Source organism: Rhinopithecus roxellana, chromosome 1 (assembly GCF_007565055.1).
Source record: "Rhinopithecus roxellana isolate Shanxi Qingling chromosome 1, ASM756505v1, whole genome shotgun sequence".
In the NCBI taxonomy this organism is placed as follows: Eukaryota; Metazoa; Chordata; class Mammalia; order Primates; family Cercopithecidae; genus Rhinopithecus; species Rhinopithecus roxellana.
In genome coordinates, this window is record NC_044549.1 from 80640565 (window position 1) to 80661500 (window position 20936).

The 20936-nt window shown below is 38.4% G+C and overlaps 1 protein-coding gene across 3 annotated transcripts in view; it reads right to left on the reverse strand.

The window, feature by feature from the left end:
- Positions 1-2376: 2376 nt before the first annotated feature.
- Positions 2377-20936, reverse strand: part of C1H3orf67 (chromosome 1 C3orf67 homolog) — a 317333-nt gene continuing 298773 nt past the window's right edge. For 2 of the 3 annotated variants that reach the window (XM_030927037.1, XM_030927031.1), the window contains exons 16-17: positions 14381-14475; positions 2379-2934 (exon numbers count right to left, since the gene is read on the reverse strand). In XM_030927037.1, coding sequence (XP_030782897.1) covers positions 2822-2934; positions 14381-14475 — 208 coding nt within the window. In that variant the 3' untranslated portion in view covers positions 2379-2821. Of the gene's footprint in view, positions 2935-14380; positions 14476-20936 lie in introns of all 3 variants that reach the window. The other variant, XM_030927040.1, reaches the window with a different exon arrangement.

A 20936-nucleotide genomic window follows, 5' to 3' on the forward strand; every position in this document is an offset into this window, starting at 1 on the left:
CTCCAGCCTGGGCTACAGAGTGAAACTCCGTCTCAAAAAAAAAAAAAAAAAAAAAAAAAAAAAAAAAAAAAAGAAAAAGAAAAAGAAAAAGAAAAAGAAAAAAATAGAAAAGTAGAAATACAGGCTCTTCCCCACAGGTGCATATGCCATTAGGCAAAGCTCCTGCCTTCTCTTCATGTGAGACCTAATCTATAGTAATAGTCTCAACCTTGACTGCACATTGGCATGGCTGGGGAGGTTTTAAAAATTTCCAATGCCCAGGCTACACTTGAGACTAGTAAGTCAGACTCTCTGGGTGCAGAACCTGGCCATCGGTATTTTTATTAACTTTCCAGAAGATTCTAACATGCAAAGAAATTTGATAACCAGTGAACATGTATAGCCTAGTTAATGAATTTCCAAGTAAACTGGTGGTACCAATTTAATTTAAAATTGGCACTGGGAAGCACATCTATTTTTCTTTTTCAACTCGTCCGTAGAAATCTCAACAGAAATGAAGCTATCTCTTTAAAAGAGGAAAATAAAATGTAAAAAGGGGATAATTAAACCTTGTGGTAGACATCTTTAGAATGTCTACTCAGATCACAGGGACTCCTTAATTGCCTTCCTCCCTCATCCATAGAAGAGGGTGCTGGTGGTCCCTGGAACAAATGAGCAAATTGGAATGCCAACTCTGGGATTTTTGAATTGAAATTGGGAGTTAACATTTCTGCATGGTTGGGTATGTGGGTACTGGAGTGGCTGAGTGCTCTGACAGGTGGACTGAGTAGCTGAGAAATGTATGAGAAGAGAGAAGACAAAAGAGGAGAAGAGATGGCAAAATCAATCAGAGATGAGCGGCAGAGCCAATGCTTCTAGACTCCCAGGATAGACATCTGTGGTTTTTACCTGCCTGACATCCCTCCCCATTTTCTTAACAGTGCCCTCTTCTCCTTCAGGGAGTATCTCATTCCCATTCCATGTGGTCCTGGGGATAACTGATGAGTTAATCCTACCATCCTCTTGCTCCTTGAGCAGAGACCTGAGGCATAAAAAAGTGGTGCTGTCAACTTGGTGTCCATCATCATGAGAAACTGTTGGTTGCTGCTATAGGGATCTCCAGGGCTGCTCTGATGTCTGTGCCTCCCAGAGCTTGATTGTTCAGCAAGTCTTTGAATTCTGGGATCAAGGGTGTCTGTTGTTTGCAATTTAAGAATCCCAACAGAGTTCACTACAGTCCTCTAGGTCCCAGTCCAAATCTATTCAGAGGCCTTATAGACTTATAGCATTCTGTTTTGGGGCATTTGAGGCACTCCTGTATCCTAAATTTATTTTTCTTCATCTAGCTAATGTTGTTTTTGATATTTATAACTACAAGTCTTCACTAATACAAATTCTAATTGACTCCCTTGTTTATGTAGATGGTTCTGAGACTATTTAAAGCAGAAACAAGGCCTTCCAAGCCCTATTCTAATCTTTAAGGTCATAATCAAGATAACCGAACTCTTTTATCATTTTGCATGCTTTGGAAAGCTTAATTTATTCATTTTCGTTTTGTAAGTATGAACATCTTGGAGAGACATTTATAACAAAGGCATACTTTGTGAACAACAGGATTAAAAGCTTATCAAACACAAATATGGTTCTAAATAATGTATGATACATGGAATAGGAGTCCAAATCTACTTCTGAAAAAGAGCTCTTACTTCCTCTATCAAGCAATATTAAATGAAATTATAGTACCATCATTAAATCCAACTGTACACCAATAAATTTTTATTTCCAATGGTACTCTTCTTTATTAAAAAATCTTTATTAAATCACAAAATATGCCAGCTAATATAATAAGTACTTCCTTGAGCTCAATATTAATATAGTTGGCACACAATTCAAGGCTGTCTACCCGAATGCAGGAAGCACATGATTTTTTCCTTGTGATCCAGCAAGCAGAGTTACACGGACATCAACTGAAAAACCAAAGAAAGCCTCTGGGATTTCTTCAGGCCCAGGTCACAGGAGTGGTGTGGGGGGTGTGTGTGTGTGTGTGCATGTGGCGGTGGAGGGATTTCAAAAAGGTGATTTCTTGTGAAATATAGATTTATGGAGCTAGATGTGAACCTATTATTAGAATTAAGAGATAATTGGCAAAATATTTTTTTTAACAGAAAAATATAGTGCTAAGCAGCTTAAGTGATTAACAATGTTGTGATCTTTGGCAAACTCTGGATGAACTATAATGAAATGGAAATAGTGGGGCCAGTGCCAATAAAATGTGATCATAAAGTCTGACCAGTTCACAATGTTTCCTTTTCTAAAAGTCGAAGAGAAGGAAAGTATCATATAAGAATATTCTGGAAAAGAAAGTGGGGTGAATGAAAAGAAGCAGTTTAAAAGCTATTCTTCTTACCATCATACTTTATTTTTAATACAAATGTCATAAAAGGTACCCAGGCATCTTTTAAACAAAAATACATTTTCTGTATATCAAGCCATCATTTACAGATTAACACTGTAAAAATTTTGAATGAATAACTCTTAATTTGTTTACATACAATTATCTGAAATAAACAAAATTTTACGTAGAATGAGAACAAACAAGAACCAATTCAAACTCCTAAAATCTTGCCTCTGTATTAATTTCTTCACTTTCAAAATCATACTCATCTACAAAAGGAATGCAGGATTCTTAACACTGAACATTATTTACAAAATGAATTCGTTTCTCTCAGTTACTGTTGATTCTGTGTCATCCAACACATAGGTTGTGGTGACTCTTTGAGGGACCCAGAACTGCTATCCTGCTCCAGCTGGGAGTGCCTGTTCCCTGCCCTGGAAGGAGGCATTATACCAACTCATAGTATTTCCCAGTTTGGGGGTCAAAGTAACAGTTCAGACAAGGGTCATACAACAAAGTCAGTACTTCCTCGTCCTCTTCCACACTGAGGTCTTCTTCACCTGTGGGCAAGGGGAACCACAGACACGTTAGCTGTTGGCTTGGCCCGGAATCCCTAAACAAAGGGCAACAAAGCAGGAATCACCATCTCTCCTGGGGGATTTTCTTTATGCAGGTTGAAAGTTTAGGCTGGAAGGGAGGAGCGCTGTGGAAGCGGTGAGACTCTACACATGCGGTGCCAGGTGGAGAAGAAACACCGGTGAGCAGAAGGACCAACTTTATGACAAAGGACAAGAAAAACTGAGTGTGGAGAACTGGCGGGAGGGGAAAGAAGAAAGGGAGAGCGCCAAAAGACTTAAGAGTTGTGCTCATTAGGATTAGAAAACTTGCCAGGATCCAAAACTAGCTGTCAAAGTTCTAAACTTCTTCATGGGCCAGAGCTGTACAAAATGCCAAACAGTGCAAACTAACTAATAAAATAGAAAACTTGATCCTCATTCAATCATCCTAAAAAGGCTACCAAACAAATATGAATTAAAATAATAGAACTATAAGATACATAGAACAGACAATATACACAGAGAACAAAATGTCAGGTGATTTGTAGTCTTATTAGTGGTAGGGGAGAAATCTGTTAAGTTTTTTGGGGATACGAACATGGCTTAATGTTTTCTCTTGTGACAGGCATTTAGATGGATTGGACAGAGAGGACTCCACCTACTGTCTAAGTCATTATCAAGGCCTGCTGGCTTCCAATAAATGGCATGAAATGAAAAAAAACTGTTTTAAAAAGATGTTTCCTGAGCACCTTTTATGTGCCCAGTATTGTGCTAAGTACCTTCGTATTCACAAGTGAGTGCATTCTGAGTACTTCTGAAAGTTCATGTAATGAGTTCAGAGGCTGAGAGGTCAAGACCTTCCCAGCCAGAGAAGATCAGAGAGTAGGCTCAGGGAGAAAGAGGTGACTAAGACAACACTCCTCTCTCTTCAAAAGCTATTAAAGACCAAAACCAAACCAAAACCAAACCCCAAACGAAACCCAACTGAAGCTTTCGGCTATGTGCTCACCAGGGTGAGCTTCAGAAGAGTTTGGATGCTGGGCATGGTGCAGGGCTCACTATAATAGAGGTTCAATAAAAATGGAATGTTTCTTGAAGGTGTGAATAAAAGCCCATGATCTTAAGTGTCACTGCCCAGAGGAAGGGAAGATGGTGGTGGTGGTTGTGGGGTTCCATCTTACTCAGCCAAAATCAGACCAAGCTGGTACCTGAACATTGTCAGGACATTGACAAACTGGAGTTAGGTCCGAGGGAGTGGTGCCTAGATGGTGAATTGGGGGTTTAAAACTGTACCACAGCCATTCCTCTGCCCACTCTTCTCCTAACCATCCAAAAACACATTTAGCATGATCCTTCCATGAGCTGGACACTGAGTTAGGTGTTCAGGACATGATGGTAGGAAACACTCCCTATTCTTAAGGACTGCGCAGAGAAGCAGGTGAAATGTGAAATCAGCTGCTTCTTGTGAGTTGAGTTCAGTGTTAGCAGTCCTTAAAAGTGGAGTTCAACTGAGGAATGATTACATGTCTTGCTTGCTAATACCTCAATTGGTAGAGCCCTTGATGGTTTAGAAAGCACTTTCTCATGTAGTAGTTCCTTTGGCCCTCATGACCCTGTGAAATAGGCAGGAATTATCATGCCCATTTTATAGATGAGGAAACCAGGGTTCACAAAGTTGAACAGCTCATCTGAGGTTGGTTGGTGAGTAAGAGGCAGAGCTGAGGACAAACTCTCAGTTTCCAGACTAGGAGTTCAGTGTTCTTTCTACCAGTCAGAGTACTTTGTACCAGTCTATTCAGTCGGACCTTGATTATGCTAAAAGAGTGGTGTAACATGTTTAATTGGGAGTTATTACATTAAATTTAGACATAGGAAAGACTAATAAAAAATTTAAAGGTGTCTTACATTTTAATAAATCAGGGTTGGAAACAAAGAAATCTGATTTCTTATAGTCCAAAAATATTGTTAAAGATGAGAGAGTCCCTGGGGGAGGGCAGAGGCAAACAGTTCAATAAGTCCAAAGGAAATGGGCTTGTTAACTTCAGAAAAGAGAAAGCTTAATGAGGTGACAGCAGCCCTTCTGGATTCAAGCCTATGAAGGGTGGCATAGAAATGAGAAGTTAAGAAAATCTGGGGTTCCAGGAGGAAGCAATAGGATCAACAGGTGGAAGCTAAGAGGAGTCATATTTTTGGGGGTGCTTAGCACAAGGAAGAATTTTCTAAGCATTAGAGCTGACCAGCAAATGAAACATGTACTCTGGAAAGGGTGAAGCAGAGAGTGGGGCAACCATTTGTGCAGAATTTTGTAGATGAACCCTGCTTAGGACAGGGGACCAGATCCAACAATCCCCGCAGTGCTTTTGATGAGCTTCTGTGACTCTGGGCTGCAGCAGTTTATATCTTTGAAGTGTGAAAGGACTTTGCTAACAACCACATGAGCTGACCTGAGCACCCCGCACAGTCTCTAATTAAGAGCAGGAACTCAGAGAAGGAAGGCTGCCTTTCCTTTATCTTCTTCTGTTGTCTTCAGAGTCCCCAGGGCCCTGCCTCTGTCCTTGAGAGTACTCCTCAAATGTTCATTCCATATTGAAAATGACCCCCTATCACTTTTTCGTATCAAAGGAGAGTATGTACATCCTCTACTTTCATATACTCAATCCATTATGCCTTTAAAGTTTGGACTACTTGAGAGAAATGAATAAAATTAGTTTTATCAATTAGTATCTGCTATGTGATTGAGCTGGGCATAGTCTAGTTGTGAATGTGACACAAACACATGAAACAAAAGCAACTGCTAAAGATTCATGAGGAGTTAAACTGGAAGGCTCTACAGCCGAGTGGCTAAGCGCACTCAAGGGCTCTAGAATCCAATACACTGGGGGCGAATGGAAGCTCGGCTGCTTACAGCCTGAAAGCTGGCTACAGATCATTTCACCTCATCGGACCTTGGTTTCCTTGTTTACAAAATGGGAATAACAACGCCTATTTGGTAGGGTTTTGAGGAAGATTAAATTAGACACTGGTAATATGTATAACACAGCACACATAGTAGTTGTTTAATAAATGATTAGGGATGATAATAAAATAAATCATGAACTATGGGCTATAACTTTCTTAGTAACTCAGGATAGAAGTACTGATATAGCTTAAAGTGTAAGAAAAGGCTTCATAGAGGTAGGAAGGATGACGTTTAGATGATGGAGTCAGACAGACTGACTTCCAAATCCCATTTCTACCATATCACAGCTGTGGGATATTGGGAAATTCACTGCTCTGAGCCCCGGCTTCCTTATATGTAAAGTACAGATAATAACAGTATCTGTCGTTATTCCTATGAGGAGTGAATAACACTCAGCACACGTACACAGTTAAGTACTCAGTAAATGTTGTTAGCACCATCATCATGGAAAACGGCATATGTGAGCCAGACACAAGAAGGGTTATGTACATTTATACCTTATTCCCTACCCCAAAACTGAATCTGTTTGATTTTTTTTTACAACCCCAAAACATAGTGGATTTGAAAGAAATAGAAAGACCCCCAATTAGTTTTATATAGAACATTATGATAAATTGATCTTATAAATAAAAAAACAGTTCTTACACTAAAAATCATGTATGTTTCCAAAAGTAAAACTATTTTTTTCCATCAGGTGTAACGTTTAAATCACATATCCCTGAGGTAAATGATTATGAGTGAAACTCTCAGGGACCTGCCATTGGATTCTGTCTTACTCCATCAGCACATCATGAGGAACTCTGACCTCTGGCACACAAGAGTTATATGTTATATAATTATTTAATGTATTCTGTACCTGCACTTGCAAAAAAGATTTTTTTAAGCTGGTGCTATTAAATGAGAAAACACAATATATTTGCAATCAGTCAGGAATCTTTCAAGATGAAAACAACCATTGTAATGGCCATGGGTCTTTATCACCCATTTGCAAAGGGATCGAGGTAAATCCAATTCATTAGTAGAGGTTTTGCCACTTTGCCACATAATGCATACAAACTGGAGCAATAACTGTGATATAAATGCATTCGTTCCAATACATATCACTACAGAATGGGACCCTCATGCATTATAACCATGGGGACTAAGATAGGTTTTGTGGTTTTTTCGTATCAAAGCTTCAAATGGATGAATTTTAAAACTACCAACAATGACATTCATACAAAAATTGGGTGAGATTATGTATAATTTTATGTTGAAGGGCTTTAAACTTACATAAAAGGTTTTGTTTTCATTGTAACTTAATTTTCAAAGCCTCCAACTTACATCATTTTGCCATTATAATCCCTACGTAATGATATTATAATATCATTAAGCAATTACCACTATGATGTCAAGCATTGGGAAATGTTTTGAAAGGTAATTATCGTGGATGGGTATGGGGTAATTTTCAATTATATTCTTGGATAGAGCTGAGTTTGTTTTTCCTCAAAATGCTAAATTGCTCTATTTAAAGATTGGCTACAGAAACTCTAGAAGGACAAATTAACAAATAAAACCATTTTCTGCTACTATACTAAGAGCATCTGGATAGGGGTCCAAATTCCATTTTTTTTCTCTTCTACACACAATAAAGCCATTTCTAGTGAAATAAAATTACCTTTCAGATAATAATCTATTTACAAACTTTCAGCCTCATCCACTTTGAAATTGGTTAACAGCAATAACAGAAGAAAAACCAATGGAGCCAGACCAAATGCAGCAACATAGGCTGCCCTCCTCTTGGTAGATCAGCTTGGGTAAGTAATCCCTCCAGTTCACCTTCTGAAAGTCAATTAATATAAATGTTTAATTATCTATATTTAATGCATTTTAACTGTAGATAATAGAAAACCTACACGTACACAAGATATCTCTTCAAGCTTGAAAACAAATGATGTGGCTCTAGTTTATCAGATTTAAAAATCTCTGAATCAAGACATTGAACTTGATTTTCGATTTTCTGACACTGCCATCTACATTTTTTTTAAGTTAATGTATTTTCTCTCCTATAGATCTTGAGAACTGATTGACTGTATTTTTATGTGCATACTAATACACTATTGTTTAAGCAATTCAACAGTGAGGGATCACCATTTGGAGCAGTCAGCCTTAGGATCAATGAAGATGACATTTTAGATAAGATTCTGCTGAGTACTGGGTGCTTGCAAACTCTACCACCAACATACCTCACAGTAGGGCAAAATTAACTCACACCAAAGCCTGAGAAAGTCCACTGTGAACTGCTGAATTTTGGTTCTCAGCAAACATGTGCTCTCAAATGGGAGAAAGATAAATAACCAACAATGGAATGAAAACAATGAAATGCTACTTTCTTCTAATTAGAGGGCTATATTGTTTTTGAAAGGCAAATAACATGGTATTATTATAGTTCAGGTGTTATTTGGGCAATAGGTACATTACCCCTTTTGTAAAAACTGGTGGCTATATTTTACTTGGAAAATGCTATTTTAGGGAACATGTTGAAGAATTTGGATCATTAATTAGGAATTACTACAATTTCATTCTTTCCAGGTAGTCTCTACTTATAAATATGCAGTGATTCAGATGTCCAGTTGTAACTGTGTGTTTTACAACTCTAAAAGCACTTTGTTACACGTGAAGGAAGGCACCTCTCCAAGGTACTGAGCTCTGAAGTCAACAGAGCCCATAGTCTTTTAGGAGCCTAATTTTAAGCAAGGTATCAACATTGAGCTATGGGAAAATGCATCCCAATTCCAGCAAGGAAAGCTGGGACCAGCCTTCTGGGTTGCACCTGGGGGATGGGTAGGTGGGGTGGTTCTGGAATAGGAGAAAGAGCCTCACACACCTGCAATGTGTTTTGCTCTACTGGAGAGTTCACTTCCAGTGGCCCTGAAAAGAAGTCATCTCTCGATACTAGTGAGGCACTGATTTCCCCCTTCTCTAATCACTTCCTGCAGAGAAGACTCGCCCAGGACCCTGAGAGCTATGTAAGAGAAAATATCACCCTACTCACAGGGGAAGCAGCAGGGGCTCTGCATTAAAGGAATGTGAGAAATACCATGAACCATTTTATAATCTGAGAGTTGAGGTGGGGTCCTATGGGTCTAAAAAGAGTACCAAGGTAACTATTGTTTTATCCAGAAAGCTTCAAGAAAATACAACTTCCTAAATTAAAAAAAATTACAGTGAGGCCGGGCGCGGTGGCTCAAGCCTGTAATCCCAGCACTTTGGGAGGCCGAGACGGGTGGATCACGAGTTCAGGAGATCAAGACCATCCTGGCTAACCCGGTGAAACCCCGTCTCTACTAAAAAATACAAAAAAAAAAAAAAAAAAAAAACTAGCCGGGCGAGTTGGCGGGCGCCTGTAGTCCCAGCTACTTGGGAGGCTGAGGCAGGAGAATGGCGTGAACCCGGGAGGCGGAGCTTGCAGTGAGCTGAGATCCGGCCACTGCACTCCAGCCTGGGGGACAGAGCGAGACACTGTCTCAAAAAAAAAAAAAAAAAAAAAAAATTACAGTGGATGTTTCAGTCATGTGGTTCTTATCCACCTAAATAGGGATTCTGTGGTCATACTACAGTGTGGATTTAAGGGTGTGGACCCTGGTCAGACAGGCCTGGGTCAGCGTCCTGATGCACACTCAGGGTCTGTGGCCCAGGCTAGCCCCTTACCTCATCTGTAAAGTGGGAACATAATATAACCCCACACTAAGCAGTGTTGGGAGGAGGTATGAGAAAATGCACAGAAAAATTCCAAACAGTGCCGGGTACACAATGGTGCTTTATTAATGCTGGCTTATTATTTTCATATCACCAATATTGCTCTTTTGGGGAAAGTCTCCTTTGCATCTGAAATAAATCTTCGAGGTACAAAAAAGATCAAAAGAATAAATCAAATCATTCTCATATTTCCCATGGCCAGTAGAGTCACTCATTCACTCATCAAATATTTATGGGGCATTTACTGTGTCCTAGAAACCACACTAGGCACTAGGGGTACCACAGTTGTTCAGCAACTTTTAGACTCAGAGTATTAGGTAAATGTCAAAGAATTACGTGGCAGTTAATAGGAGGGCAGTGAAAGAATTCCTCTGTTGGAGAAGAGCAGGCAGCTAGATCCTAACCCCCACTTTAGCCAGAGCAGAGCTTTTATCTCTTCCATACATGAGGATTCCTTCTTTCTGGTTAACTGTGAGAAGCCATAAAATTTCTGTAAACTCTTTACTAGTAATTTGGATATTACATCTATAAAATAAGCATCTGCTACCTATTTATATCTCATGGGAGATTAATCAATGTCCCTGTGGGAATATTCTGTGTGGCTTTACCATAAAAAAGGTACAAGAATATTATTTTTATGAGACTCAGGCAACTCCCAAACTCCTTCTGAATGCCTTTCTTACTCAAAATCTATGTAAACTGCAAGATAGGGCTACAGGCCTGAAAAGAGAGGTCGTTATTATTCCATTTTGGAGCTGGTAAGCATGAATAATTTAAGGGTCATAACTGTAAAGGAACAAAGGTCAAAAACAAATTGACAACTATTCTTTGAGCAAAGTATGGTTCATTTTCAAAAGGTCATTGTAGTAGTTTTCTCAAATAAGTTCTGAAATCTTAACTTCCCATTTTTACATTTCACACAAGCTCCAGAAAAACACATTTTAGTAAGTGTTAAGGGCACCATGTCCAGGGTAATTGATATTCAGCAAGTGTGTTACAGCCCAGGAGGAGCTGTGAAAAGCTGACCGTTTCCCATCCAGTGGGATGTCAGAGATCTGAATGCAGTGCTCTTCCTGCTGGCCAAATGTGCTGGAAACCAGGCTGTTCCCTTGAAGGTGGCATTCATGCATTTGAGACATTCTGGATGAGCAGAAACTGGCTGTGACACAAACTTCTACTGAATAAAGTAGGGACAGATATAACTCATGCATTTACTTTTGTATGGCCTGGGGCAAGTTTTCTAGAATTATGTATTAGGCAGAGTATATCTCCCTGCTGTTAAAATGCAGTAATACCTCCAGCTGCAGAAATGCATCTTGGCCTCGCCATCTCTGATAGAGGTATGATGGCTCAGCACATCCCTGCATTGCCCTAAGTCCCAATGTAACTATGTGGAAGATGGTATAATAATAGTATCTATACCTCACTAGGCTGTTGTGAGAATTCAAGTGCACATGTAGGCCCAGAACACAGGAAGATTAAATAAGTAGCTATTATTATTTATATCCTACAAGTCCAAAAGTGGGCAATACCTTTCCCTGTGAACTAGTCCTCAGGCACCACACTCACATCCCAGTGAAATGATTCTGTAGAAAGGGCACCGATGTGGGAGAAGCCTGGGCCCTAATCCCAGCTAGGGCTCTGACTGGGCATTTGATCTTGGTCAAGTCATTTACCTCTTTAGGCAAATTGAGGAGTTGGACCACATCCGTGTTTTTAACTGGTTCATCAGAGCCCCAGGGCAGGATTCTGAGATCCTAACCCCCACTTTAGCCAGAGCAGAGCTTTTGTCTCTTCCATACATGAGGATTCCATATGAGATTTCACTTGAAAGAAAAGTTATTACTGCTTATGAATAAAGTTTAAGAGCCATGGCATAAGGTGATCTATAACTTTTTAACTGCCACAATGTATGGGTCGAAGTTCAATACTCTCATAATTAAATTTTAGAAATATATCAAATATACCAAAAAAATTAGAATGGGGGGAAAGTTGAAAGTCAGATTTCAATGAATTGCTCTACTTTTTCCTGCCAAGCTTGTAATAAAAAAAAGGACTAGTTAAAGAGTATTTCCCACCCTCCTTTCCTCCCTTTATTCCTTCTCTTCTCCTTTCTAATGAGAACATAGAGAATCTAATATACGCTGGAACTTGCACAGGGCACCAAGGATCCAGGAGTGAGCAAACTGACAGTTTCCTAAAAACTCAGAGGCTACTTAGGAGGAAAGGCAATAAACAAGTAGACAAATCAAGATTTTCAGACTGTGAAAAGGCATGCAGATGATGTCAGAAGGTGAAGTGAGAGAACACAGTGAGTGGCAGACTGATCTACTTAGGTAAAAGTGTCTGGGAAGGCCTTTAAGAAGATAAGCAACATGCAAATACCCAGGCCCGGCAATTCCATATCCAGTGATCCTGCCCTTCATTCAGCTGTTCACTCCCTTGGCCTTGCCTTAGATCTAGTCAACTGTGGCTACCTGTCATTTCTAATAAGCATGGGTGGGAGGAGAAGGGGGCAGACTCAAGGCTAACAGGTGACCAGAGGTATCTCTCTCTTTTTTAAAGAACTTAGCCAGTGAGCCCTTGAGATATTTTAATTTGCTTTTTCCTGTAGATCAGAAACTCTTAATGGAAAAATAATATTTCAACTCCCAGTTTTATATATACATATTTTAGTAGGTAATCTACTTACCCAGTTCAAAACCCACAAAGGATAAAAATATAGTGGCTGGGCTCTGGGGCCAGGATGCATGGGTTCAAATCCTAGCTTTGTGCCTCAGTAGTTGTGGGACGTTGGGCAAGTCATTTGAGAACTTTGTGCCTCAGTTTCCTCAGCTGTAACACACACACACACATACACACATGCACACACACAGCCTCCTCCTGGTGGTGGTGTGAGGGCTAAATGTAATGACTTGGTGTCTGGCATAAAGTAAGTGCTAAATGAATGATGTCATGCAACAAGAACCCAGGAAGGGTTCCAGACTGCTCACAATCATACTTCCCTTCCCCTTCTGATGGTATAAACTGGAAACTTGAGCCCATAATTTTTCTTCAACACTTTAGCAGAACAGATGGAAACACTATCTCAGCATACTGGTAAGTATGGACTCTCTTATGCCGCCTAAAACTATACAATTAACAGGCCATTAACCAAATAGGAAACACTGTTTTTTGATGGTGTTAATTAACTACAAACCACTCAAGCATATCAGAAAATGGGAAGATGAGTAAATAGAAAATGCTCATTTTTGGAGGCATTAATCAACTACAAACCACCCAAGCGTATGGGAAAAGGGCCAGGGGACAGCTGATAAAAATCCAAGGTGACAGGCAGAAGGGATGCTTGATCTGGGTAACACTGGCCAGCACATTTCTAAAATTCTCTGAATTTGCCCTCAATGGAAGTTCTGTTTACCTTCAACATAACTGAGCTCCTGCTGTCAGAACTGGGCTTGGCAACGGCGACTTTAAGACATCCTTCCAGCTGCTTCTCGCTAATATATACCTTGGGTGCCTTTGCTCAAGGACCACGCTCTCAGTTCCTGTGGCTTATTTAGGACACCTAACATAACACATTATTTGTTCCCTCACAGCAAGGTCTCCTCCCGACAGCCAAGATTCTATTTTTCTGTCATAAGTAATTATAAATGCACACCTCTAAAAAGATTCCCAATTTGAGGGGCATAATCTATTTTAGATAGTAAATCACAGAGACATCTCCATCCCTTGGGCGGCCAAAACGTACAACTCAGATGTATGAGCTCTCACTCTGAATTCTCCACACCTAAAGAAAAATGCGATGCTCTACTTTTTTTCCCTGGGGCAGTTAGGAAAAAAAAAAAAACCTGGCACTTTTTTTGGAGCAATTTATATTGGTTTCACTTCCACTTTTTTCAAAGCTTCAGATATAACATTTCCATCTTCAAAACTCAACCCAGAAAACTGTCTGAGAGAGTCCCACTCTGAGGTTATTTGTCACTCCAATTATGCACTTGAGATTTACCCCATGACTCTGCCATCTCAACTCCTCAGTTTTCACCAGAGATTCTCTTATGTTCCTCCACCACGCACACCTCACAGTCAAGTTCCCTGCTTACAACCAGAAACTAATGGTTCATCTTTATGGCTCATGCCAACCGAATGAACACCTGGCACATTTTCATTCCTGGTTCCTTCTGATTTTTATCTTACTAATACCTATCATAGCTACGTGACAGCTTCTGCTTTAATGCAAAGGTTGTATCTCTGCATTCATGGAAACAGGTATCTGAGTGACGTTGAAACATCGTGTCTGCTGTATAGTAATGACAACAGCTGGTATTTGGTAGGCATTCTAAGTGCTTCATATATAGCACCTCGCTGAATCTTCACAAGGAACAATCGGGGGAGCACTATTATTCATATCATTTTATAGATGTAGTAATCAAAATTCATAAAGGTCACACAGTGGGAATTGGTAGCGCTGAAATTCAGATGAAGGTCAATTTGACATCCAAATTCTTATACCTTAAACTATATTTTGCCCTGGTATTAACCTTTAGAAGAACAAGGGTAATTTCTCTCATCTTCTTTTTAGTTGTAAAGAATCCATTATTCTAAAAAATGAGGTTCAGGTTACCTCATTTAGGGTGTGTAAGACTAAGTGATCAACATTTAATAAAAACAGTGGCATCTCAAAGTGATGGATTCTCTCTATTTATAGTAAAATTATTTTTATTTTCTTGTGCATATCGTTTTTCATATTCCCACCTTGAACACTCAGACTTTCAGAGGAATCTGGACGCTGCTCAGCCGGCTGCTGACTGGGAGGAACAATTGGTGGGCTCAACATATTTAACCAGTCCCTAAAAAGAAAACAAAGTGAATGAGCATGTCTGGAGTTCCACATATATATTTTATGTTTCCCATGGATTTTCAATTCCCTGGGGCTTCCACAAAGAAACACTTTTTCCTCCTTCATATTTCAGAAAGACAGATGTCCAGATATCAATATCCAGTTTTGTAAATTGGTTAATATGGAGTCAATAACTTAACTAGCCAGTTTGAGAAATACTTCAACTAAATGAATATTCCTCTCAAAGTTTATTATTGTTGTCATTAAATTATAGCAGAGTTCTTTTCACATAAGAAATTATTTCAATAACTCAGAGGAAATGCAGCTGAGATGAAGCTTCTTATGAGCTTTGGGTAAGAAAGTCTGACAAAGTCACATGCCACATGTCATGGATGGTCACACTCCACAAGGTGACTCAAAACTGAAGTCAGTCTTGGAGCTGCCATGGAACCCAGCAGTGGTGGGAGTCAGTCTCTCTTAACTTGGGGCTTTCAAGCAGTGAAGGGAAAGGAAGCGGGAAGTGAGGGCATTTCCCCATCTCTTTACTTTCCTTCCTACTGCACTCTTTCCCAGTCTCTTGCTTCCTCTCGTAGATACCTGGGGTGTACTATTCAAGCTGGTGACATCCAGAAAGCTTGAGTCACTGCATGTTCTACTTCAAGCCCTTCTCATCCCTAAACTTACTACTGAGCTTCATTAGTGGTAGGGAGCAGTTAGGAGGATGTAAAAGATTTTCCAATGTGAATTCTATTTATTGCACTGCTATTAGTGCCCTATATCATTTACCTTATTCTTCTCAATAGAAGTATGTCTTTATAACTAAATAATTTCTTTCTGTATTTCCTATGGTATTAATCTACAATGGGAGACAGTCCTAACCAAAAGCTAAGAGCTGATAAAAATCCAGGCCAATTCCAGCACTGTGCTACTGCAGGCCAATTGCAGCTCTGTGCTTCCTACAGTAAGAAAGAACTTGGCCAAGTCACTTAGCATTGCTAAGTTTCATCTGTGAAAAGGAGATAATAATAGTGCTTCAGAGTTGAGTGTTAGGATTAAACAGAAAAAAATGGGAGAAAAACATTTGTTGTGAATATGGGTACAGAATTAGCACTCAATAAATTTCAGCTTTGACCACTATCATCTTCATTATCAATGAAGATCATGGTGTGGACTTACCTATAATGATAAATAAACCAAGGTAGAAACGGACTTTGTTGGAACTAAATCAGTAAAGGATGGTAGAATGATTACCAGTCTATACAGCAGATATTTTCCTTACAAACTATTTGCTCTTCCAGCATAAAAAGCACATTAATGTCAAAATTACCTAATTCCTATTTATAATATTTTACAACACTTTCAGTCACTACTCATCATAGCTATCACTAGATTATGGCTGGTGAAATAAGCAAGGTGAGTATGCTGCGTAATTGAATTTCATAATAACACATTAAGGGCATCAGAAAGGATTTGTCACAGACTTTCAAGCTACTGGGGCATTTTCTGATAAGCGCTATTTATTTAGGCTACTTAATTATAGCAGACCAAAAAATTCCTGCATTATAGGAAATTACAAGGTCATATACAAATTACCAGCCCAGTGACCTCATTACTCACTAAGGGTGATGAAGAACAGGGATGAACAGGAGAAAATAATGTTATCACATCATGGCACCCCCAGTTACAAATCAGAAACTATATCATCACAGTAGAAGCTACCCCAGTGGGGAAAGCGTAGGTGGAAGTTGTGTGAATGTTATGAAATGTAAGACACTTACTTCTTAGGTCAATAATTTGATCAATGTTTTTCCTTTTCAGCAGTAGCTATGAAAAGTACAGCGCTCTTCTTTTTGTGATTAAAAAAATTTCAGATTTATAGAAAAGTTGCAAGAAGACTATAAAGAACTACTGTATATCCTTCACCCAGTTTCCCCACCTTTAACATTTTATCATATTTGCTCTCTATCTCTTAATCTATGTATCTACTGACCTACCTATATATCTATCTAAACAGGGGTCAGCAAACTATGGCCCACGGGCCAAGTCTGGCCCACTGTCTGTTTGTGTCTAGCTTGCAAACTAAGAACGGTTATTACGTTTTTAAATGGTTCTTAAAAAAAGTAATGTTTCATGACAGATGAAAATTATATAAGATTCAAAATTCAGTGTCCATAAATAAAAATGTGTGGGAATACAGCCATACTCATTTGTTTACATTTTGTCTATGGTTGCTTTTGTGCTACAATGGCAGAGTTAAGTAATTTATTATCTGCTCCTTTATGAAAACATTTGATGATCCCTGACCTCTATAACTGTGCACTTATATTGGTTCCTCTAATACTAATCCAATACCACAGGTTCATTCTCATTTTTCTTCTTTCCATATTTGTAACCCGTTTCTGACAGTGAGGAAACTGGCCCTCAAGATATTTACTTACTTCCTGAATTATGGAAGTTACTGAAAGCAGCTTCAGAATTGCCAAGCAAAAACAAACAAGAAATACTCACCCTAAACCTACTCTCCAGAGTTCTCGATTTGCTTACAGTTATTTTTCTTCTTTGGTCAAAACACCACATTCAAAACTGACTTTGGTTCTTTTTTTCCCCATCTTCAATGTGAATATATTAGTCATTCGAAATACAATGAAAGTTATCTGCTTCCTTTTATGTTACATTTCGGACTTTTTTTTCCCCATTCCTGTTGATTTTTATTACTTTTGTTGTTGTTGCCGATTACATACAACATTAACAATCAAAAGTCAGAACTACAGAAGGGCACATCTAGGGTAAGAGTCACATCCTCCTATCTCTTCCAGTTTGTTCCTATCCTCTCATCACTTCTACTCTATTCCTACCCACCCCTCTAGAGGTAATAAATTTCATTAGTTCTGGTATTGCCTTTCTGTGCTTCAGTGTGCAAAAACTGAACAGATACATGTCTGTTTTTTATTCCCTTTCTTACTTATGCAAAAGGTAGCATATTATAGTACTCTTTTGTACTTTTATATTTTTAGCTTATAATTTATCCTGGAAATCATTCCATACCAGTTCGTGGAGAGCTTCCTCATTCCTTTTTTACAGCAGCATAATACATCACCCTATGGATGTACTATCATTTATTTCACCCTCTTCTATGTTTGAGCATGTTTTCAATGTTTGGCAATGATTGCAATTAACACTTCAAGGAATAACCTTGGGCATGTCTATTTGTCTATTTTTGTATACTTAGAGGTAAATCCCAAAAAGGTAAATTTCTTAAAGTGGGATTCCTGGAACAAAAGGTAAATGCATACTTGGTTTTGTTAGATATTGGTAAATTCCCTTCACAAGGGTTGTACCTGTCTTAATTCTCACCAGCAATGTATGAGAATGCTGATATACCGAGAGCAACTTTAGAGGAATATGTTGTCAAGTATTTTAACGCTTTCTGATCTGAGAGGTGGGAACTGATACTTTAAAGCAGGCTTGATTTGAATTTGTTCTCATTATAAGTGGAGTTGACTGTATTTTCATATATTTAAGGGCATTTATGTAATACACATATATACATACACACACACACACACATATATATCTCCGTGTGCCATATATATGTTTGTTCACATCTTTTGCCCTTTCTTCTATCAGATTTTTTATCTTTTCCTCACTTTATAATTTGTCTTTGTTTATGGTGGTTTTTCTTTGTGCCATACAAAAGGTTTTATTTTTATGTAGTCAAAGGTATCAGTCATTTTAAAAAAATTGTCTCTGTATTTTGGGTCATAGTTATAAAGCCTTTCCCTACAACCAAGTTCTGTAGAAATGCACCCATGTTTTCCTGTAGTTACTTCAAATGGCTTCATTTTTCACATTTAGATTTCTGGTCCATTTTTGGTTTATTCTGGTATATTGTGTAAGTTTGTTTTGGTATAAGGTGTATCTAATTTTACCTCTTTAAAATAACTACAGAGTTCTTTTGACAAGCAATGTTGTTTTAACACAGATTTAGAAGATTTTATACAATTATGAAATTTTTAATCAAAGCAACTAACTCATTTGTTTAGCTTTTTAGTAAGTAAGCATTTACAAAGTATAATGCAAAAAGAAAGGTTTCTATTTTAACTAAAATATAAAAAACTTTGGGCTAAACAAAATCAACCAGGATTTTTCTTGCAGGACTTTTCAGAGCTTTAACACCACTGTGAATATCCCAAGAGGAGGCTGGAGTATGCAGCATTGCCCAAATTTATGTATCTAGAACTGTTACATCTTTTGGGACCACAGAACACACCTTGAGAAATGATGCTCCAAGTTATACCATTTCCCCACTCTGGTGGCATTATGTTTGTTTGTTTTGTTTTTCATTTTACTTTATATACATTTAATATAATTTTATTTTTTCAAGGCATTCTTTTTTGGTGACTTGATAATAAGCAGAAATGTGCAGTCCAGCATCTGTATCTTACATGTTTACATTTTTATACGTGATATTAAATGCTGGCCTATTGTCTTGATCCTTGATCAACTCCTTTAAACCTCCATGCTTTCCCCTACATAAGCAGCAAACATTCAAGGAATGGGGAGTTCTAGCTGAGGCTCCTTCACCATAAGCCAGTCTTAGCTTTAGTTCTGAAGCATTTCCTTGGTCTGCTTCTTACCCAGCTACCTGTGCTCCAGAATCTACTCTTGCTTGTTGTTCCACCATTTCCATACTTGCCCCCTGGACTTGATACTCCGGTTGGTTTCCTCAGCTCTGACTATAATCGTTTTATGCCATGGACTGACTCTATCTCCCTGTAATGAAAAGCCTCCAGTTCCTTTGGTAGATAAACATCCTTTCAGTCAGGCCTGCTCTCTGAGCACATGCAGGAAGGAGCCTCTTCTTCCTCCTTCCTCTTGAGGACTCAGGTATGTCTCCCACCATTACCCTCCTCTTGAAACCGGAGGGACAGGGTTCCTAGGCACACCTGCACATATTGAGTACTGCTGCAAGAAGAGGTGCTTTATTCAAGAGTCAAGACCATGGATTCATATTAAATACACAAATAAAAATATTGAACAGATGAAGAATAAATACTATCTTGTGAATTTTTATAATGGCCAGATTGATTTAATACTAAAATCTTGGCTGTAAAGGAATACCACATTGTTTTCATTCAACTTGCATGCTAGACGGTGGACATTGCCTGCGTAGGGCTGAATCAGATACCTTTAGAACTGAAGACAATGTCCTCAGTTAAGACAGACTATAGCTTCAGTTCCTTTGTCTAAAAACAAGATCGTGTTTACAAGACAATTTTACATACATTTATTTTATTAATTTAATGTGCTTCCTATAAGTATTTTGTATGTGTATACACACATATATACATCTACACACACACACACACACACACATGTATATATAAAACATTATATGAGAGCAAGTTAGCTTAATCATCCCTTTATGTATACAGTAAGCATTGAACTGCTGTGTACCAGGCTGTGTGGGGATTTCAGGATAAATTATTCTTGGTTCCTACACTCAAAGAGTCATGGTCTGATGGAGGACACATTCTAGCCAAAAAAAAAAAAAAAAAAAAAAACACACACACACACATACAAAAAACACAAAACACAAAACATGAGTTGTACCCATCCATTTGTTCCTGTGGAGGAATTTACTTGCAATAGAGCTATCTACAATCTTGTATACATTTAAATAATTATTTGTGGTAGTCATTATGTCAGAAATCTAAAACATGGGAATAATTATTATATATCTTTCAATTACAGCACTGAGCTACCTGCTACCTTAAAGCTCTGGGTCATTTTCACTGGGGATCCTATATTAGGAATTTAACTATTTGCAGCAATGTCTATCCATACTTTATGATACTTATCATTTGGTACCAGTGTACATTTCTTATTCACTGAAAGAAATTTAGATTTTAAAAATCTTTTATGGCCAGAGAACAGACTGGGGAGAGGACTAGGAGATAGCTCATTTTTGGGGACAATTCATATTCATAGATTCTTATTAAACATTGGTGAAAATTGTTTCCCAAAAATATATACATAAATACCAAATTTTACTTTCAATTTCAGGAGGTCAGAGATAGTCTAAATCCCATATGTGAACCTCTGGGCTCCAAATAAAGAAATTCTGCATCATGGGATATCATGGAAATGGTATTTCAACTAGTGAAAAATCCATGCTTTGCAAAGTTTTTCTGTAAAAGGCCAGATGGAAAATGTGTTAGTTCTATGAGCCATAAGATCTCTCTAACAACTGTTTAACTCTGCTGTTGTACTGCAAAAGCAGGCATAAACAATCGGTTTATGAATGGGCATGGCTGGATTCTAATAAAGCCTTATTTACAAAAACAGGCAGTGGGTAGGATTTGGGCTTACAGGTTATAGTTCAATGACTCATGCCTTAGTGAAAGGAACTGTGAAGTAGACAATGCTTGAGGTTCTTATGAAAATTCCTGCTGATTTTTCTCCTAAATA